The 23,913-nt window shown below is 41.2% G+C and overlaps 1 protein-coding gene across 1 annotated transcript in view; it reads right to left on the bottom strand.

The window, feature by feature from the left end:
- Positions 1-13,204: 13,204 nt before the first annotated feature.
- CSRNP1 (cysteine and serine rich nuclear protein 1) overlaps positions 13,205-23,913 on the bottom strand; it is an 11,182-nt gene continuing 473 nt past the window's right edge. Inside the window, exons 2-5 of the mRNA XM_063450820.1 lie at positions 15,908-16,088; positions 14,972-15,231; positions 14,445-14,741; positions 13,205-14,298 (exon numbers count right to left, since the gene is read on the bottom strand). Of these exons, the coding sequence (XP_063306890.1) occupies positions 13,303-14,298; positions 14,445-14,741; positions 14,972-15,231; positions 15,908-16,088 (1,734 nt within the window). The 3' untranslated portion in view covers positions 13,205-13,302. The remainder of the gene's footprint in view (positions 14,299-14,444; positions 14,742-14,971; positions 15,232-15,907; positions 16,089-23,913) is intronic.

A 23,913-nucleotide genomic window follows, 5' to 3' on the forward strand; every position in this document is an offset into this window, starting at 1 on the left:
AAACTAGGAGACCCGCACGGGTAATACCACTGGGGGGAAAGTTACCTGACTCACAAGACCAAACCCGCATGGTTAACCGACCCATGGGCCAGGACGAGGGGAGACGGTGAAGGGAAATCACCATATGTAGGTTATCCGAACCACACCAACAGTGCAGGCCAGGCTAGATACTCTGGAAATAACAGGACACCCGAGGGATGATACTGCCAACAGAGGCTGGCCAGACAATCTTCTAGACAGGTGAGGAAGGGGGACATAAGATAGGTAAAGATCTCCCACATACTGCCCTCTGGAAGGGCACACTTTGGTACCACACCAGATTCCCGATCCCAAGACAGGAATCGACCTTTGGGGACGAGGAAGGGACAGGTCACGCTCCCACCGGACGGGGGTGTACAGTTTACGGCGGGGGGACCCGACTGAGCCGACTGGTACGGCCAAGCCGACTCCCACTCAGCCCACACCTTTACCTTATTAGGTTACATAGTTAGACATACGGTTAATTGTTAACGGTTGAACTTGTTACTCTTTCGAGTGCGTGATTCTCGCTCCGGGGAAGAGGGGCCACCTAAGGCTTGCACTAGTAGCATAGCCTTTCCCGCCACCCACACCCTCCCACTACAGACCACGCCTACCCACCCCCACCACCCCTCCCTACGAGCAGACAACCCGGAGGCAACATGGCCTCGCATGCACACACCACACACACGAGAGCGGTGATCAACCTCCTCTCTATCAATGCAAAGGGGTTGAATGTACCAGAAAAGCGTTCTACTGCACTCCGCCACTTTCACAGTCAAAGAGCGCACGTAGTCCTAATCCAAGAAACACACTTTAAAGAGGGTCAAGCCCCTAAGCTCACAGACCATAGATATACCCAATGCTTCCTCAGTAACAACCCGGAAGGGAAAACTAAAGGCACAGCAATTCTGATACACAAGTCACTACACTTCGACCCCACTGACATCCTCAGTGACGAACAGGGACGTTACATATGCGTGAAGGGAATGGTAGCTGACCGACCCTACACGTTCGCATGCCTCTACGCCCCTAACAGATGCCAACACCATTTTTTAAGCTCCACAACCAGAGCCATAGCAAAATTCGCCACGGGATGTCTGATAATGGGGGGAGACCTGAATGTAGCCCTGAATCCAAATCTAGACACGTCAACAGGCACTTCCTCAATACCCCGACACATTCTGAAGGACATTGACAAAACCTTACACGCTCACCGACTGGTAGACTGCTGGAGGGCGACTCATCCAGACGACCGTGACTACACTTTTTACTCGACCCCTAACGGAACATACTCAAGGATACACTACTTTCTAATGCCACACTACCACCTGACAGAGATCCGACGAACCACTATAGGCACGGCAACCTGGTCTGACCATGCCCCGGTCCTACTGACACTGACATCCCCGCTATTCAGGCCCACATGCAACAACTGGAGGCTCAACGACTCCCTTCTTAATGACCTCGTAGTCCAGACAGAAGCTAAAACACGACTGACACAATACTTCACAGAGAACGCCTGACACCACGCCCTTCTGCCTGTGGGAAGCCCACAAATGCGTGATAAGGGGCCATTTTATAGCGAAAGGAGCTGCCCTCAAACGCGCAAAAACCGCCAGACTCACCACCCTACTGACTGACATACGAAAGCTAGAGGACACACACAAGCAGTCCCACCTCCCAGCTGATGGGGCGCAACTGACGGCCCTACACAGGGAACTTTCCTCTATCCTCAACGCCAACTACCACAGAGCCTACATACACTCCAAAGCGTTTTTCCATACCAACGCTAACAAATGCGGAGCCCTCCTTGCCCGCATGATTGCTAAAAAGAGAGCAACAGCATACATCCCCAAAATCAGGAACAAACAAGGGCAGCTCCAAAGCATGCCACGAGACATGGCCGACACCATACAGACCTACTACGCGGACTTATACTCACTAGAACCACACCAGACAGATAGAGAACTAACAGAGAAGAAAACACGCATAACACAGTATCTGGCATCACGCATAGGCACTCGCCTAACACAAGAGGCAAGCGCGGAACTAGACGAACCAATCACAATACAAGAACTAACAGGGGCCCTTAAACAAGCCAAACAGGGCAAGAGCCCGGGACCAGATGGACTCCCAATTAGGTATTATAAATCCTACTTAGAGCTCCTCCTCCCGCGCCTTCTGGCAGCCCTCAACACGATCCGCGACGGGGCCCAAATCCCACTGCAGTCCCTTGAGGCGAACATCAGTTTAATCCCTAAGGAAGGGAAGGACCCTGAATTATGCGCCAACTACCGGCCAATATCCCTGCTCAACTGCGACCTTAAACTATTCACCAAGATACTGTCGCAGAGATTACAGACCTACCTCCCGGACCTGATCCATAGAGATCAGGTGGGTTTCACCCCACAACGGGAAGCGAGGGATAATACGACTAGGGCACTTGCCCTGATCCATGCCGCAACAACCAGCAACACAGGCCTTCTTCTGCTCTCAACAGACGCAGAAAAGGCCTTTGACAGGATATCATGGGACTATATGTTCCATGTGTTAGAGCAGCTGGGGATGGGTCCATATATGATGTCCTGGGTCAGAGCGCTCTACTCCAAACCGACGGCGCGCGTGTGCGTAAATGGAGCTTTCACCAACCCCTTCCCGATAAAGAACGGGACCAGGCAGGGCTGCCCCCTCTCGCCCCTCTTATTCGTATTAGCCCTGGAACCATTTCTGACCTCAATCCGAAACAACCCACTCATACCAGGGCTGGAAATAGGGAATAAACGACATTCAGTGGCAGCATATGCTGACGACTTGCTATTTTTTGTCACCAAACCAGAAACCACAATGCCAGCAATTCTGCAGGAATTTGACGTATATGGGGCACTGTCGAATTTCAAGATAAACTTCTCCAAATCCACAATACTCAACATATCAATCCCGTCAAGCAATGCCACGACACTGAGACGGGAATTCCCGTTCCAGTGGTCAGACCTCTCCCTGCGATATCTAGGGGCTAACTTCCAGCCGCTACTTGACACCTTCCAAAAAGACCTTAGAGACTGGGAGCAGGTGCGGCTTTCGTGGTTCGGTAGAGTAGGGGTTCTCAAGATGAATATCCTGCCACGGGTGTTGTACCTGTTCCAGGCAGTCCCGTGCTTCATCCCAGAGGCCTACTTTGCCTCCCTCAGGTCCATGGCCCTTAGATTCGCCTGGCACAAATTAAAAGCACGAACAAAGCATGATATACTCACACTACCAAAAGAAAAGGGAGGGCTGGCCTTCCCTGACTTTAAAAGATACTATTATGCCTCACACATTCAACGGGTAGTAGAATGGACTAAATCGGGAGTGCCCAAACCCTGGAAAGAAATAGAGACGGTGCAGATAGGCAAACCCATATCGATCCTCCCTTGGCTAGACCACCAACAGGGCAGACGACTGGCGTCCCCACACCCCCTTATTAAGGCCACGATACAGGTGTGGCACAGACTAGCCACACCACTGACACTTACCACCTCCGACTAGCCACACCACTGACACTTACACCATCCCCGCTACTCCCGCTGACCCATAATGAGACCTTCCCTCCGGGGAAAGAACCGAAAGCGTTAACCAGACTTCTGAGACAAGAGACCCCAAGACTTCACCACGCGACCACCAACGGCCAACTTAAAACCCTTGAGGCAATGACAGGGAACGTGCACAACTCATTTATGCTACAGTTTAGATACCGCCAACTACACACGTTCACGCAACCACTACTCCACACACAAAACGCCACCAGACCACTGACGGAATTTGAGGGACTCTGTATGGATCCCGACCCCCTAACAAAGGGCATCTCCACACTCTATGGTATGCTTATGCAACTGAGGAGAAGACCGCCCCCAAGTTTCATGGGAAAATGGGAAGCAGCGTTAAACACCACCTTCACACCAGCCCAATGGGACAAGATGTGCACACTCACACTACATTGCGCTCCGTCCAGTGGGACGCAGGAGACGGCCTACAAAATACTGAGTCTATGGTATCGCACCCCGTATCAAACGCACAAATATGACCCCACGACAGACGACACATGCTGGAGATGCACAAGTCACACAGGGACCTACCTACACATATGGTGGGACTGCCCAATCATCCAATCATACTGGGAACACATATACAAAATCATTCAGAGATTCACAGACACCCCACCACCGAAGAACCCTGCAGCATTCCTCCTTCACCATACCACGTCCAAAGCATCTTCATATAAGAAATCCCTTACGATCAGAATCCTTAATGTGGCTAAAAGTCTCATTCCAGTATACTGGAAAAAACAGAACGCTCCTCCGATGGCAACCTGGTTCCAACGCATGGAGGAACTTAGAACGCTAGAGGAGCTCACCCTACAGGCAGAGGGGAAATCACAGACGTACCTGACGACTTGGACACATTGGATTATGACAACTGGAAAACCGGACTTTCAAGACATGATACACTAAACCTGACAAACACGGACCAGACTACTGATGTAATGAAAGAGACTCGAAAACCCTCCCCCCCCCCTCTAACATAAATACCCCCTCTTCCCCTCCCCCCCTCCCCCCGTGGGCTGAGGGGCGAGGACACGCACGCGAAACATATAGGATTAATAGACAAGACTCCACGGATGGACAGGATCGAGCACAACAAAAGAGGCATCTCAGACTAAGGATGACAAATGGGAGACGAGGGGAGCTTCATACCATACTAGCACGGGTGGGGATAGGCACACTGACGGGCTACACTGAGCCTACGCTCCAGAGAGACAACAAAGAGGGGTAGATGTTTGAAGATGTGGGATCGGGAAGACAATCCAACATAGTCATAGTCACCAGCTGACCCCGAAACACAGAATGCTCTACCTCCCCCCCCAACCCCCCCCCCTCTCCTCCCCATTACAAGGAGAAAGGCACCCATCCTTAGAGCAGGTGATCCCAGCCGAAACTCCCAGAAAAACTAGAGATAACTACTAGCCCAGACATAACAAACGCAACGGTAAGCTGGAGTTATGCCTAACATAGTGCTTAAAAATATGGACCTGCGAGTCCAATAATGTTGAAGCCTGACCAGTCGGAAGGGGTCTTATGTAACCCCGGTATATATGTTTTATGTTCCTTAATAGCTGGACCTGCGAGTCCAATAATGTTGAAACTTGACCAGTCGGAAGGGGTCTTGTGTAACCCCGGAATATATGCTTTATGTTCTCTAATATCGGGACCTGCGTGTCCACAATGTTGGTTAAGCTTGCTGAAACTCTAAAACATTCCAAATAAAAAATATATTTACAAAAAAAAACAAGGGTACTCGTGATTCACTTTAGAAAGTCAGTATGTAAGCACCATAACTACTTCAATTTAATCATGTGATTTTGTTTAAAATTTTCACCAAGATAAATTTGCAGCCATTTAATTGGGGAGGAGGCGATACTGCTTTCACCAAAAAGCATGTGCGTTGTTGCCCACGATAACCCCTGTCCACCGCCAAAAGCACCTTCAACGGGGATGGGGGCATCAGAACTGCACCTTGGAGCAATGGAAGAAAGTTACCTGGTCTGATGAATTGCATTTTCTTTTAGGTCAGGTGGATAGGCAGGTGTGAGTATGTTGTTCATATGGGGAAAAGATGACAGCAAGAGGATACACTATGGGAAGAAGGCAGGTTGATGGAGGCAGTGTTATGCACTGGGCAATGTCCTGCTGGGAAACCTTGTAAACTCATGTAGATATTACAATCCTGTTCCCCTAGATAACATCCACATGAGTTTCAGGACCCAAGGTTTTCCAGCAAAACATTGCCCAGAGCAATGTACCACCTAACTAGAGATTGTTGCAGACCACGTACACCCCTTTATGGCAATGGTGTTCCCTGATGACAGTCGCCTCTTCCAGCAGGATAATGCACCATGCCACAGTGCAAACATTGTTCAGGAATGGTTTGAGGAACATGACAAAGAGTTCAAGATGTTGCCTCAGCCTCCAAATCTCAATCTGATTGAGCATCTATGGGATGTGCTGGAACAACATATCCGGTCCATGGAGGCCCCACCTCCCAACTTGCAGGCCTTAAAATGATCTGCTGCCAATGTTATGGTGCCAGATACCACAGGACACATTTAGGAGTTTGGTGGAGTCCATACCACAACAAATCAGACCTGCTTAAGTAGCACGAGGGGGACCTACATGATATTAGGCTGGGGGTTCTAATGTTGTGACTGATCAGTAACAGGGCCGTCTTTAACACGGGGCAAACGGGGCAGCTGCCCCGGGCCCAATTACTCCTGGGGGCCCAAGGCAGCTGTCCCGTGGGCCCCGCTGCCCTAAAAAAAAAAAAAAAATGTTTCCCGGCCGCCGCACTGTAAGGAGTCCCACCGGGTGGCCCATGCACTTAGGGCCACCCAGTGGGCTTGTACTAGCAGGGGCCCGGTCGGGCGCTGTGGCCCTTTAACAGCGCGACCGGGCCCCTTGCTTTTCGGCAGCGATGGGAGGAAGTGAGTGCCGAGCGTCACTTCCTCCCATAAAGAGCTGCTGCGCGGGAGAAGAAGGACCTGCACGGGAGGGAGGAGGAGGAGGAGGAGGCAGTGAGGATGGGGGCTGCTCACTCACATCATCCTCAGGCAGCACACTGGATCCCAGGGATGCCACCCTCCAGCAAAAGGTAGGAAACTGGAGGGTGGGCTTAACATGTAAATTTTATATGTATGTCAGTTTGTCTGTCCGTGTATCTGTGTATGTGTCTGTGTGTCAGTATGTATGTGTATGTCAGTATGTCTGACAGTGTGTGTGTCAGTATGTCTGATAGTGTATGTGTCTGTGTGTGTCAGTATGTCTGATAGTGTATGTGTCTGTGTGTGTCAGTATATCTGTGTGTGTATGTCAGTATGTCTGCCAGTGTATTTGTCTGTGTGTGTCAGTATGTCTGACAGTGTATGTGTCTTTGTGTCTGTATGTCTATCAGTGTATGTGTCTGTGTGTGTCAGTATGTCTGCCAGTGTATGTGCCTTTGTGTCAGTATGTCTTCCAGTGTGTCTGTGTGTGTGGGTGTGTGTGTGTGTGTGTGTCAGGCACATACACTGATATACATACTGACACAGGCACACTGGTAGACATACTGACACACACAGGCACATACAATGACAAACATACTGACACACAGATACATACACTGAAAGACATTCTGACACACACACATAGGCACATACACTGATAGACATACTGACACACACATATACAGACATACTGACACACACACACAGGCACTTATGCTGATAGATATACTGACACACACACAGGCACATATACAGACATACTGACACACACATAGCCACCTACGCTGATAGAGATACTGTGTGTGTGTTAGTATGTCTGTATATGTGCCTGTGTGTGTCAGTAAATCTATCAGTGTTTGTGCCTGTGTGTGTGTCAGTATACGTATCTGTGTGTCAGTATGTTTGTCATCGTATGTGCCTGTGTGACAGTTTGTGTCAGTGTGTCTATCATTGTATGTTTTCATGTGTCAGTATGTCTCAGTTTATCTGTCTGTGTGTGTGTGTTTATCTGTGTGCGTATCTGTATGTAGTCAGTGTGTATATCTGCTTGTGTGTCAGCGTGTTTACCTGTGTCTGAGCACCAACAAAAAAAACATACACCCCTCCATTCAAACTTCAACATTACATACACACACACTCCTGCATTGAAAGTCAACACTTCATACAAACACACCTCTGTGTTAAACACCAAAATTATATATAAACAAACCCCTACATTCAAAAACCAGCACTATACTTAAATGTACACTTGCATTCAAACTAATACTACATACAAACACATTCACACAAACATACTCCATACAAAAAAAAATGTTTACATACAAACACAGTGCTAAATACAACCCTGCAAGCATGGGAAATTGGTAGAGCCCCAGCTGTCAATACATTGTTGGAGTTGCACGACAGATAGGGTTCTACCTTCTTTCCAACCTTGCAATTGGGGGTCCAAATGAAATTCTTGCACCAGGACTCTTTCTACTTTAGTTCGTCCACTGCGTTGGGGTGGAGGCATGATTGCATGCCAGGGAGTGGGTCCAGGGGGCCCAAGCAAATGCTTGCCCAGGGCCCAATCAATATTAAAGACGGCCCTGATCAGTAAACACACAAAGTACCCGTCTCCATTTAATCGTGCAGCCTAGAATCCGAAACACTTTTCGGTTTTCCAAATCTGAAGATCAAACGGTCTGGTAACACAGAATCCACAATTTCACCAAGTATTGAAGAACCGCAGATATACTATAACCGAATCATTATTTTGTCAACTATTAAAGGGATACTATAGTCACCAGAACAACTACAGCTTATTGAATTTGTTCTGGTGAATAGAATCATTACCTTCAGGCTTTTTGCTGTAAACACTGTCTTTTCAGAGAACAGTGGACAGAGAAGGCAGTGTTTACATTACAGCCTAGTGATAACGCCACTGGCCACTCCTCAGATGGCTTCTAGAGGTGCTTCCTGTGGCAGTGTTGTACACTGACTACCATTCAGTGTCTTCACCATCTGCATGCAGACACTGAACTTTCCTCATAGAGATGTATGGATTCCATTTATCTCTATGAAGAGATGCTGATTGGCCAGGGCTGTGTTTGACTTGTGCTGGCTCTGCCCCTGATCTGCCTCCTTGACAGTCTCAGCCAATCCTATGTGAAAGCATTGTGATTGGCTCACAGAATCACTTCTGATTAGGTCAGGCATGCAGGCAGGTCAGGGGTAGAGGCAGTAGCTGCAGACTTTAATACTAAGATTTTACTATATTTAGGGAGGCAAGTGTTCCTTTAAACCAAGAATTTGTAGTATGAGGTACTGAATTGTAAGGAAACTGTTATGAAAGGTTATTCATGTGGCAATGCCATTATAGGTTGTGGAGGTTGTTATGGTGAAGAACATTTCTTTATAATCAGTTATTATTCCAACACGATAAGAAAAGGGATATTCTGTATCATTTAAGCAGGAACTTCAACATTTGGGAATGCCAGTTACTGATTGTCAAATATACCTATTGTATAAAAAGTTGTGCAAAACGGTTATATATAAAGCTAGTAATTTTTTGGGCATCACCGAACCAACCTTATAAATCGATTAATAAAAAAAATTTAAAAAAAGTGTTTTAAAAAAAAATTGTCTGAATAAATGACATAAGTCAATCTAAGATCTGAAATAATAACCTTCACCTTGGCAGGGTTTATTTAGATTGTGCCCAAATCTATACAACCGTAGACCGTGTTTGATTTTCATGGCACATAAGTCAATATTGTGACTACAGTCACATCTTATCTCGCCATTTTTTTACCTAAATACAGTGAAACCTCATATATATAGCCAGGAGTGTTCCTTTTAAAGGCAATATCCAGCTATGTTCATTCAAAGGCAGTTTAATCCCATTTCTTGAGTATATGATTCTGGGTTAATTACTTTAGGAAAACAGTAACCTATCAGATACAGGGAGTTTAGCGACAGCAGACAACCAATTATTACAGGTCTCAGAATTCAGAACCTCAGTGATCCCTTTCTGCCGTAAATTACAGGCAAACTAAATCCATTTTTGCTTGCCCTTCATCCTTCCGAGGTAGATAAAATGAGTGCCATTAAATTGGGTGATAGTAACATCCCCTGAATGTTGGGCTAAGGTAACATCCCCAGGACGTACTTGGAAACCAGAGTAAACTCAATGTACCAATCCTGGTTAAATACTTTGTTATTATTATGTGGTTAAGTTTAGGGATCCACACATGAAAACACACACAGAATTCATGGCTACATAAAATGTATTCTAAAACGGATGGTAAAAAACAAACGAGATGACAATTTTATATTTTTTTATATAAATTTTTTATTGAAAGTGTAATGGATATTTTCTTCATATTGCTTTAATGAAATGACAGACTGGAGCTGCAATATTTTATTCTGCTTTTATAAAATGTACAAAAACAATTTGCACCCAAAGCAAAAAAAAAAAGGGGGGAAAAATCCCACAAATATTTACACAAAACATTTGAAGTCAAATTATTGTGAAGGAAGTACAATTATAAGCGGTGTCAATAAATACCCATGTATAATTAAACAAGATTTTATATACACACACACTCACACACACACACAAACTCATGAGGGGAAGCAAAGAAAAATAAATCCCTGTATTCCCCCTCAAATGTTTTTATTTAATTTTTTAAATACAATCTTTGTTTTTGGCACAAATAAATTAAATGCACAGAACTCTGAAGGCAGGATATTTGAGTTAACGCATATATTAAATATACAGTTTGCAACGTAACCAAGGAATGTTGTAACAAATAAAGTTAGATTAGTGCCAATAAATACATATAGAGTACCAGATAATTATTGCCAACATCTTAAATTCCAAAAGGTTATCGTTCTTAAAATACTTGAGAGGTTTTTAGAATAAGTATTACCATGTCAGAACTGTGTGACCAATTATACAACAAAAATAACAATCTTGTAACACTTTCAAGACAGAGTTTTATACTCCATTTTATTTTATTTTCAATATTAATTGTGGCAACTGACAACATTTTATACAATGTCAAACACGTTTTTGTGGGATGAGCCATTTCAAATCAATCAATTGTATTAATTTACAGACTCAATAGCACTCTAGAAATTTACTATATCGCTAAATTATCCAAAATATGCCCACTAATTCTTCATGAGGGAAAAGCCTGTTTTTTTTTTTTTTTTATTTGTTAGCAAAAGAAGGCGTATGTATTCAAATTCAAAAATATTATACAAAATGGCGTCATTATTAAACTGTAAAGGCTCACACAGTTCTGACAGTCTATAAAGCCAAACTACTGAGAAAAGCCAAAAAGGATTTAGATTTTTTTTTTTTTTTAAATAATGGAAAAGGCTGACCGATTTTCTTCCCCAAAAATATATTTTTTAAAATTCTAATTTTTTTTTTTTTAAATTAAATAAAAATATTGGTATATTGCTCTGCTAAATAAAATTACCATTTTACACTTGTGGGGTAAGTGGAGAATCTACACCAACATACATTACTAATGCTGGTGAAGGCACTTCTGTGTACGATTATTTTAACAAAGTGCAATGTACCAAAATGAACAGCTCTGCATTTTAAACCTTTGGCACACAGCATGGGCCATAGCATGGCTACAGGTAGGTGCAGTGCATTCCTGACTATATTTGCATGAGGAAACTTGAAAATGACGGATGATAAATATGTACAAAGTGAACACAACATAAAGTAGCAGACCACCGCGGGGCAGTCACGGTATTTTCTTTGGACTGCACCCCCCATTATAAACCATCTACCAGCAAAGAACATTACTTTTTGCAGATTGAAAATTTAAGGAAAAAAAAATAAAAAATTGTCCACCCAAGTTTTGTATGATACAATAAGTTACAAAAGGGTTACCCTGAGTTAAGACAATTTGCAATAACAGCGCCACCTGTAGGCAGAGAACAATGGCGGGTGCAGTACAAGAACAGCATTTGCGCCACATTCGGACACCCACGGTACACAGCAAGACACACATCGATAAGCTCAACCTTAAAAATTAGTTGAACTCTAACCAGATCATGCATCATATTTCTTCCTAAAATCCCTTTCACAAATCAGTTGCCACATAAGTCAGTCAATCTTTTACAACAAAAACATAAGTCAGTCATTTTCTTTAATATTTTACAGAAACCCTTTTTTTCAGGATACTGGACGGGCACGATAGTAGGCTGGTTTTAGAAAAGCTGTTTTGAGATTTTCACATTACTAAAATTAACTTTTTGTTAGAGCAGCAATAATGTCAATGCAATGGCTATTGGTCTCTTGGCCTCATTAAAAATAAATAGAATATAATTAGTCAAGATTTACAAAGTTTGGACTCTGATTTTGGAAAGTTGTTAAAAAAACAAACAAACAAAAAAAGTCCATTCTATTAACATTATTACTTAAATATCTGTATTAGATTTTAAAGCTTTAATATTTTAAATATAAGTTAATTTTAGAAAAAAAATTATAAAAAAAATGTTCAAGGTTATTATAAATGGCTATGAATGCAATAAATAATCAAATTTATTAATTTGTGACAGTACTTTATTATAAAACCACAAATATAAATAACCTGCATTATATGTTAATTGATCATAAAATGAAAACTATTTTGATTTTGTGATAAGGAACACTTGTTTTGAATAGATATTTAAAATAACAAAACAAAAAAAAAAACTGCTTATAAACAGCTTTTCTGGCTCTTTAAATTCAATAATTTTTAAAAAAATGTTCTCACAACTGTATCCTAATGGACCCTTTGAATTGGGTACCCATTCAACTGCTTGACATCTAAACAGCTTATGGCAATGACACCCCCACACCAAAAAAAAAATTAATAAAATAAATAAAAGTAAATAATTTAAATCAGTAAAATTAAATAGAGTTGAATTTATATTATGGTTTCTAAAAGTATGGCTTATTAATGGAGTAAATATAGTAATAAAAAGAAGTCACCTGGAAAAATCTACAGATTTTCTGTATGTTTAAGTCACAGCTGTAATATTGCACGTTCAGAATGTGACTTGCAGAGAAATCTCACCCCCACAATATTTCTCTTAAAGCACAGAAAACACAAGGATGTAGTTCTATAAATAATGCAGATCTATTATGAAAAATATGATTGTACTCATAATACATCTGAGGTATTTCCAATTTAAATAAAATCCAATGTTAATTCAAGCTTCTGACTCATTCCTGGAATTTGCAATAAATAGTTCTGTATAAAGTATATAGGTTTTTTTTACTCTTTGTAAACACAAGTAGTGCTCTCTACATATGAAAAGGGATTTTTTTTTTTTTTTATACATTAAATACACTTATCGTTTGTTTTTAAAAGCATTGTAAAGTCTTATTTATATGGCCAGATATTAGAAATAGTTCTTAGAGGTTTACAAAGATTAAGAATGTTTGTACAAACTATATACAGGTCGTTTGTTTTAGAAAAAAAGAAAAAAAAATTTGTTCAAACTGATGTATGGTAAACTGGTAGGTTCTGGCAGTAAACAAAAAAAAACAAAAAAAAAATAAAAAAAAATAAATATATATATATATATATATATACATATATATATATATATATATATATATATATTTTTTTAAATCCATGTAAAAATAAGATAGAAACATTCAATCCATTTCATAACTGTAACAAAACCACAGTTCATCAGTCGGTTATCACATTCTAGGCTATGAGCGATTCCATAAAAGACGACTTGAAAGCATCTTCAAGAAGAAGTTGATTATCCGTAAAAGGGACAGAGGTATCTGGAATGGATTCAGATGAACCAATTAATGATTCCAGAAAGCTTGCATGAGGGTCTGCAGTTTGGGAAAATCCTGGAATATGAACTGGCTGATATGTTAAATTATCATACTCCTTTAACGAGTTATAAAGAGGCCCCAAGTTGTAGTCAGGATAAACCAACTCAAAACAGTCTGAGGAAAGGCTGATATCCATATAGTTTTTAAAATGGGGTTCCACATTGTTTCCAGAATCAGTCGATTCATTAGATGTTGCCACAGATGTCCTGTCATCAGAAAAGCAATCTACTCCTTGATTTGCATTTTCATCTATGCATTTGGAAATGTCCGATAATGAACTTGGGTAGATCCCACTAGTAGGTTTTCCTGTATTAGAAAGAGACTCGTAAACATTATCACAAAAGAAATCTGCCGGATGAAAAAAGCTTAAATTATCTTGGCAGTCAGTGCTGTTCTCCTCATACTCCGAGTCATTGAAATGGAGAATCCTTGCCAAATAGTCATCGTCAACATCGGACTGGGATTTGTCAGAAGGAGTAGTTTCATAAGGCTCTTCGGAGTCTTCACTCTGGTTGGATGACGTGGAGATATCAGTTACGTCACTACTGCAACTATTCTCACCAGAAGCTTCCAAGTCCATGCTGAACTGATAGGATGTGGTCAGGGGAGCAGTTCTTTCTTCAGTTACATTAGTTGTTACAGTTGGACCACCAAACAGATTAAGTATCTCACTGTCGGAGTCTTCAGGCTCTTCATTGCTGTCACTGTCATTGCTCTGACTCTTTTCCTCCAACTCGAGTTTCATGACCGTGTGTAAAAAGTGGGTTTGGACCCGGGATGAATTGAATTCTACTCTTCCATTTGGGTTGTCGCAACCATCCTTTGTACAACCACACGGAAAGGTTGAATGATCTCTCTGAAAAAAAGAACCAAAAAATAATTAGCACAAATGTATTCCTTACAACATCATGTGCATTAATTCAACAGTTTAATCTTACATGGAAAACGAAAAACAAACAATTATAGAGTAAAAAGTCCAACTGTATATGTTTCTGAACCTACCTGACACTTGATTCCTGCCAAGTAACAAGCACAGGTCTCTGGATCACAGAAGTCTTGACAATCACACCCGCAGTCCTTTCTCGATTTCCTGATTTCATTTAGCTCGTGTTTTTCAGATTTGTCAATCTTCTTCACACCTTCACTTTTAAGCAAAACTCTGCGTTTCTTGGGAGGATACATGCGTGGAGAAAAGCCATCATCAATCTCTGCATTGTTCATATCGATGTCTTCGTCACAGATGTCATCAATGGAGAGGTTTTTGGCCTTTTCGGACTCTATAGTTCCATTCATTGTGAACTAAGAGGAGAGGATAAAATAAATACATACCTATTGGAAAACCATGCAAGAACAAATACACACACACATATATATATATATATATATATATTTTTTTTTTTTATAAGTCATAGTAAAAGATGGTGTCTGACTACTTTGTTGACATGCCATATGTGTTTATGCTAGTATAACCTGGTTTTAGATTTTTCGGTTACTATTTCATACAGTACAACATGCCACCTTACACGTACCAGGTTCTTTAAAGTCAGGAGCTTCTCTTCTTTTAACCGTTCCTTCATTCTCTCCCTCCGTCGGCTTAGCTGTTCCTTAGAGAATTCTTCCAGTGTGTAATGCCTTACGGAGCAATGCTTGCGCTTCATGCCAAGAGTGCAACCACCTCGGCTGGGAATGCTGGTAAAGCCTTGGCACCGTTGGAAATAAAACACGGTCACTTGGTCAAATTCCACTTTGTTTTTCTTAACGCGTTTTGCCTTTTTCAAGATGGAAGTAGCTGAAAAAGCAAACCGGTTTTAAACATTAGATGTGTTGAAGAGGTGGGTTACTGCATATATTTCACAGGCTACAAAGTATATATCCCAGAAATGGAATATGGAGCAAAAAGGATTTACAGAACTGCGTGTATCGAACAGATGCTGGACACCATCCATCTACATTCTAAACTAGAACATAAACGAGAACCACCTCCCTCTACATACAAGCATGTTCACAAAATGCCAATATTAAGCTTGGAAAGGCACTGGGGAGGACAGGGGTGACAAAAACAAAAACACAGTAAAAGGAGGTACCTAATATAGGACAGGATGAATGAAGCCAAGAAGGGAAAGTATTCTCCCACCCCAACTGTTTACACAGGTGTTGAAAAGCTGACAACTTTACCCAGGCAACTATGGAAACTATGCAGATTATTTAAAGAACACCCAGCATTCACAGCACAGCAGCTGGGACATGAGCCGCATGATTCAGAGAGCCCAGGGAAGGTGTTCTTAGTTTATGGTTGAGGATTCCTTAACATAGCTTGACATTAACCCTATCACATAGCCACGCAGAAGGGAAAACAAAACGGTGCCCCCAAGCAGACAGATATAGAGAATAAAGTCAGCCATTGTAAGAAATTATGGGTAGAATAATCTATAAAAAAAAAAAAAAACACTAATTATGTCACTTACGGGTGAAATCTTTGATCAAAGGCCTGGGGCTGGGGGCATACTCATCATCAGACTCCCCTCCCGATGAAGTGTTGGATGAGGACGGTGATGAAGATGAAGAAGAATAGGTGGAGTCATCTTCCAGTTCGTCAAACTTCCGCTTTAGTATTCCACTCATGGTTAGCACGGAGGTGTCACAGACCTAAAAACAAAAAAAAAATTAACATGAAATACAATGCATAGTTTAGAAAGACAAATTTTGACCATAGGCCTGTTTCGTACTAAAAGTTAACTCAGAATTTACCCACATTACACACAGGGCAGCAGAGACATGAAAAAGAACCAAAAAGCTAAAACAAACCACAAAACCACCAATCACAGCAAATTTACAGAAGAAAACAAATACAAGGCTCCAGAGTGATCTGTTAGCTAGAAGATCCCTTTCAGACAAAAGACATCTTGTGCCCCAGATTGGCCATCACTGCTGACTAACCTTTACATTTATGTCCGCAATTAAAAGCCTAACCTGTTAACCCCACGCACACCGCGGCAGCTCGAAATGTGTGCTTCTAGGCAGCTAAAAATATCTTCTGTACACGACACGAAACAAAAAAGGAAAGCACGACTATAGATAAACCGGCACTCAGATCCGTCTGCCATTCAAATAAATTCAATGCAGCCAGCGCAGTGATGTACCCTGCATACACGCTGCTCTATAAAAAGACACAAATGCCTGCTTTGTCCTTGATGTTAGGAGCCTATTGAAGACAATAAAATGTATCACACGCTTGTGAGGTATCAGTTTAATATTAGCTGCAATGTAGGAGGTCAACACAGCATCACGGCAAAAAGAGTATTATTTGGAAACATGACTCAGGGTGACTCAGATGTCTGCGTGTGTATGTGTTTATCGACACACGACTGCCTAGAAATAGTGACGGCTAATAGGTTCATGCTGGAAGTGAAGAAACTTCCTGGGTTAGTGCAGAATATGTCGTTCATAGTTCACAAAGAGAGGGGGGGGGGGGGCAGGGGGGATATGAATTTGTTGGTTAGTACAAGGGCAGTGAATAAGGTCATTCTTTAAAAAGTAAAAACAAAAAATACACAACCACACAAAAATTGGCCTTTAGGGACAGGATGCACATAGATAAAAATTAGAAATGGGATATAAAAAAGGTGAAATAAGTAAAAAATATAAACAAAATAAAATTACCCCCTCCCCCCAAATAGGAGGACATCCAGAATAAATGATGATTTAAAGACTAATATCCTAATAGCACCAGCTCTCCTCCACCCCCATCCCCAGGTTGCCGATAAGGAAGATCCTCCTGCCCTCCCCCCCTTCCTTTTGCAGTATAGCAAGTAGATCACAAAACTGATACGCCATGACGATCACAGGTCAACGAACGCTTAACGCAAGCAAGAGTCACAGGAGAAATTAAGTACAACGTGTCTCCAAATTGAGTTGGATGGATTCCCTTAGGTAGGAACTTGCAAAAAACATCAAAAAAAATAGTGGCTTAACCTTTTCTGTGCAAACACTGAGCCGACGAACAATGCATTGCGAGGGTTAAAAATAAAACACAATAATAACAGCATGAAGAAGAGAGGAAAATAAATAAAAAAAAAAAAAAAGGGACAAAACCCCGGTTATAGATCTAATTCACATTTAATATGGAGTAGCAAATAACACAGGCCTCAGCAAACGGAAGCATTTAACCTACGAAAAAGCACTGGTCCGGCGACTAGAATGGAATTAGGGCTGTATTAGCGGGGAGGAAAAGCAATAAGTTGGTTAATTATTTACAACCTAGTTATGTGAGCTGTTCTCTGTGCCCCTAATGTCTTGTTTAATGTAAAGTGCATATCCGCTGGCTCAGAAAATCCTTTGGCAGGAGCTTGTCAACGGCACTCTGTATCTCTCTCCTATTAACCCCTTAAAAAGTAGCCTTCGTTGACCAAGCACAAAACCTTTCCCAGCCACACGACAGAACACGACCTTTGAGTGCGACAGAGGTGAACCGCTCTAGTGTTTGGCAATTCAATGCAAAATATAGTTAATTTAATTATTATAGTAGATTAAATATCATAGTGAGGACCATGTCACACTTTACATCGGCGGTGGGAGATATTTCACATAAAGTGAATGATATATACAGAAAGCTTTGGTGGGGTCTTCTATATGCAACATTTCACCAACCTTCTGCTGGTCAATCTTGGGACACCTAAACGCAAACAGGAGGCGACATTTTTCAACCTGTTCACCAAGTGGGGACTGCAGGAAAATAGTCTCAGTCCCACCTGCCGGAGTCGTAAATGGCCATCTCAAATAGCACAAGTAGCTAAAATGTGTTAAACCACACCAGGCACTCTACCCAAAGCTCCTGTGTTGACATAGGACAAGGTTCAAGAGTTCAGAGCTCAGTTTAAAGATCGAGTTCAGTATTTTTCAAAAATGAGACAAACTGGACAATACCAGCTGGACCTTAAAATACTTTGTATCGACTGCTCGCTATAGAATGTCAAAGTGTCAAACAAGGATTGAAAGAAAAAGGTTTGAGAAGAATACGTAAACAGAACTCCACACAAAGCTACGTACAAGGCGTTTACTATAAACATCTCACAATACAGAAGGAGGTAAAAAAAAAAAAAAATACCACAAACTTCGTGCAAAACTTGGCAAATCACGCACTTTATCAGCTTTATAGCAAGAATGCAACATATCCTGGCGGTTTAAACTTGTTACAATGTAAACGTCTCATAAAGCCATCATTCGGTGTCAATGCATTACTTCTCATGTGACAACTTTCACACACTGAGAAAGTGCTCGGGTTGTGACCCATCTGAGAATCTGCCGTGAAAACCAGATCTTGAAGCTGTAACATCTAACAGTGATTGGGGTTTATGCTCTACAAACAAACAGTGTACAAAGTTTTTTTTTTTTTTTTTTTTAAACCTAAAACATTTTTAATTTAAAAATTTAATTTTAAACATTTTATTTAAAAAAATATATAGTAGAAAAAAAATAAACAAACACCACAATATAGAGTATACAGAGCTTTTCCTTCCCCATACACATCAGGTCAGTGCCTCTGACCTCACGAATTCCTCCATCACAGAATAAGACGAGTACAGCTTTTCGTCTGCAGCACTGCCCTGTTCCCACTGAATTATGTATAGTGATTGTTGCCAGATGTTTTATGGAGTGCATCTAGAGCTACCAACAAGGAACACTATTAAATAAGCAGATTTACAAAGCCACTACAAGATCAGAGGGAACCTAGCACACACAAAAGAAATCCCATGGCGAGGAGACAGGAGCGTGTAGGGAAGGGGTCATTTAAGGACATCGGTGAGAACACAAAAAGAAAATAAAAACACAAGACGAACACACCTCTTCATAACAGCTTCTGAGCCTGCTACATGCCCCAAGAGGTAGGCCCAATGTGGAACACTTTATTTAAAAGATACAATTATTTGAAATTAAAAATAATGGGTGGGGGGGGGGGGTGGTTTTGAAGAAGAAGAAACAAAAAAATAGCCAACAGTCAAACTAGACTCCAAAACTTCAAAGACTATGCCTAGTTACTATGTTAAAATACATCTTCCGCTCAGACACTGAACGCATTTTTGCAGAGTTCAGCCAAATGTAGGAACATATGGAATTCAGAAGGGCGCTACTATTAAACTCAGTAACCACTACCTTATAATCCCTGCGTCGATCACACTATCGATTTATGGATAGAATTATTTATCCTACCAGCAGACCATATAATAAACACAATGTTTATTATACACAGAGCTACCACTAGAACCACAATCAGATGGCCGGTAAGTCCCTTCCAGATCAGATGGAATGCACAGAATAAGCTACGGTTTATATATTGGATACAGAATTACTGACAATTGCGAGACACGGCAATGGGAAGTTGGGGAGGGGGAAGAGACCAAAAACAAAAACACACTAACCAAAATAGCAAAAACTCAAATTCTGCATATTTTTTGTGTGTCTTCAGCCCAACTTTCTGCTAAACACAAGGGCTATTTAACAGTATTTTTTTTTTTTTTTTTTAATAACCTGGAATAAAAATAATCTGTTTCTCTTGCAACTGCCAAAAAAGACATTCTGTTCTTGGCTCTGGCACCTTACTCTATTTTACTAAAAACAGCTTTTTGAGCAAGTACGAGAGTGAAAGGAACAAGCCCGCAGGAATTTCAGTCTGGCAGGAGGGCTCCCACAATATAGATGGTGTTAAAGGGGAAGAGTCCTGGAAAATTAACAAGGGCAAAAAAAAAATAAAAAAAATAATAATCTCTGTCATATGGCACAAGAAATACGCACACCACTATCACAGCAATCACCTGCTAATGAGTACTTAATTTGCATAAAGCATTTATTGGATTATGCCAAGGGAAGGGGTGGAGCTTATGACTAATTTGTTTCTGATCCATATATTTATTGCAACCAGGGTAGAAGCATAGGGTCATTCACTAAACTTGTACAAGTTTGGCAGGGGGGTTGCAAGTTTTGGCCAACTGTAAAAAAAAGTTTAATGCTTTCTCAATGTAGCGTTTATTGCTGGCTACTGAAGGTCTCACTCTGGCAGGCTGAGAGTACGGTGTGTTGCAGTCAGACCAATGCTGCAACTTTCCATCCTGCTCCCCTATAACCCTCCTGATATGCAATTAAATCACGACGAGTGTTGTAGACGCTCAGTCTTAGAGATGAGAACAGTTTTTTTTCCCAATAATGGGTGTGTGCGTAACTCAGCTCCAGGGCGGAGAGCATATTCCTGGGCTTACGTTCTCGCCAACGCTTCTGGTATTTCCCATATATAGAGGAATGTCAGGAATGATTTCGAACGGGCCACACTCTGAATGGCAATGGTAAACATATTCAGCAGGATCCGGACACAAGGCCCAAAAGAAGAATGCGCCCCTCTACAAGGAATTGCAAAAATGGTAATTTTGTTTCCCCTCTAAAAACCTGCATTCACGACTATGACCACAGCATCTCCAATCTGAGCATATTATAGTCACTTTTTTTTAATCATTTCAAGTCGTACAAAACAAAAACACTGTTTCTAACCTCTCGAGAGACATTCTAACCTTGGCACTATATTGCCCTCAAAGTCTAAAAGACATTAGGCAGGTTGGCTCAGCATGTTGGGCAATGTAGTGTGTACACGTAGCCATTGGAGGAGTTTTTTAGCCTGTGGCAGAGTGTTAACAGCAAACGTGGTCAAAGGTTTAAGAACATACAAATATTAGAATAATAATAAAAAATTATAATTGTCATAGATGGTATCTCGAAAAAAACATTTTTTTACAGAAAGGAAGAGGCGCGAGGCGCATGTAACTGTGCAAGAGCTGTAACATATGAGCAGGGCTACAAATTCTCAGGTGGATTAATGTATTCCAAGGGGTAAAATTGGATCCCTTTGCAAGACACGAGCCACGAACACATCGCTAAAGCATTGTTAGATTATCGCAATATTTACAAAACAGGAATCCAATACGCTCAAAAAAAGAAAATAGAACTGAATAAAAAAAAAAATAAAAAAAAATAGATACCCTGTGCTTCCTATGCTGATGACGCAAAGGGGAACCAATTTACGGGCAAATATTACTTAAAGGGGACATGACATTAAATTACTGTTTGCACCGCAAACACGACAATCAGATTCAGGAAGGATAAAGATGGATTGCAATTAATTTTGCTCAATACGTCGGTGATGTTTAGGAAGGAGGAAAATAAACTGGTTTTACTAGTTTTAAGGAAATACATTTTATCAGGCCAAGAGAAGTAATTAATGCTGGATGGAACCTCACTACTACTTGCTGAACAGGTCCGAAAGGAAAAGGAAAAAAAACAAAAACAAAAAACGGATCATATGAATCTGTGGCACACAGTGCAGTAATCCTCAGGAAGGAGAAGGGGGGGGGGGGGAGCCATCCCCAAAATTCCCATTGCAGTAGAGTGGCAATCCCAACTGTCAGGGGCAACGACTTAGAATAAAAATCCTTATCCCCAAATGTCCCCTTTAGAGTTAACTACTGCTTGACATCCACTTTGTAGGGGCGCAGGGTCCTATAATAATCAGGACTTCAATGTAACAATAACATTAATGTTATAAATGTCATATTACACACAAACTAAAACGTACGCAATATGGCAGAATAAGCGGTTTTGTTTTTACAACGTCATTAAAAATATAAATAAACATTTATTAGCTTTGATTGGGTTTGCTCCCCAATACTCGGAGGTGGCAGTGAATTGATAAACTAATTAATTACATCGCATTGTCACTGATAGTAAATACCAGCCCCAGTTAGCACCTGTGTGGTTGAGAGGATAGGCACCCAGGCCTCGCACTCTGCATACAATGGGTCTTGTCTATGGAGAGATAACAGGGATTCCCACAGTATACAATGTAGGCCAGGGGAGGGGGGATGGATAGTGGGGGAGGTGTTAATTCACATCAGGAACTACACTAGCCATGGGCATAAAAAGGTCACACTCATTGTATTCAATTAGCCTAATGACATAAGTCCACAGGTTACACAAGACACCACAACTGCATTTAACAAAAAGGTTATTTACAAACAAACAATAATTTAATCAAAACAACACAATTGTCAGCACACTTCTTTGTCACTCAAATACAGTAATACGCTTGTAGCACAGAATAATAATATTTAATGTACTGACTGGACTAGATGTGGATAGGAATACCATACTGAAAGTGTCAGGCACCAGATGGGTTAATGGTTTTATGAGAGAGACCAGCCTGTGTCCTGAATGGGTTAATACCCCAGGGGAGCTCTGTGCATTCAGCTCTACAGAGATTCCCAGCTTGAATAAAGGACATTATTAGCATCTCACCGAACAGCTATGGGGGGCTGGAAGGGCTTCATTAATTTCATATCATTCCAGAAGACAGAATGGCAAAAAATATATACTACAATTCAATAAATTAATAGGATTTAAAATAAAAAATAAATAAATAAATAATTAAAATTAAAACCACATCATGGATATAAACATAGCAATATAAAATACCCAGTATCCAATGGCAATATGAACACAGGTACAGTAAATGTCTAAATTCAGTGCAATGATGAGATCACTGGCAGGAAACCAAGGTGAATCAGAATGATGATGTCACCAGTTTACAGGAATTAAAGAGACCCGGTGATGTAATATTTACTGCCTACGTCAGAGGTCCTCCTTCTTCTTCTTCTACCTCCCCCTCTGTGATGGACAGACCGCCAAAATATTCCCTCTAAAAACTTTTGCTTTGTGATACAAAGTTTCAACAAACATCAAATTCCCCTTCTGACCTGCGTTGGTCTCAATGTCTGGGGGGGAGGAGGAGATTACAGGACACCCCCCAAATTTAATTAAACTTAAGACGGGGACCCCAAAATCCCACTGATAACGGATAGGGTGCAGCCCATTTATCATCACACTATACAGCGATACTGACAGCCCTGGGCACAAACTGCAACTCCCAACACTACTGCCTTTGGCTGAGGGCAATAGGTGTTGTAATCCACTTACAGTAAATAGCCACAGTATAAAAGTTCCAAGTTGGTATTTATAGTTTAGACACCGCCAATTAAAAGAGAAATGAAGAAAAACAAAATATAAAAAATGTATATATATATATATATACTTAACTGACAACAAATAAATAAAAACTAACCACTAGAATGTTATGTAAAACAGTTATAAAATTTTTTTTTTTAAAAATTACATTTTAAAAAAATAAATCTTAAAATTCCACTTATTAGGCAAGTCATGAGAATGGCAACGAATCGATAAAATAGACAGTTATATAAAATATATACACATTGCCATCAAACAATCGGCTCCAAAGATATTATGAAAATAAACATAAAGTGCATTAAATTCCTTTCCTGAGATAGAAACTCGAGTTACAGCAATAGCTGTCTGCAATACCAGCCTTCCACCGCTAGAGGGCGATCGGCGCTCAGCCTCAGCGCTGGCTGGCTTCGCT

The sequence above is a fragment of the Pelobates fuscus genome, chromosome 4, assembly GCF_036172605.1.
Source record: "Pelobates fuscus isolate aPelFus1 chromosome 4, aPelFus1.pri, whole genome shotgun sequence".
NCBI classification, from domain to species: Eukaryota; Metazoa; Chordata; class Amphibia; order Anura; family Pelobatidae; genus Pelobates; species Pelobates fuscus.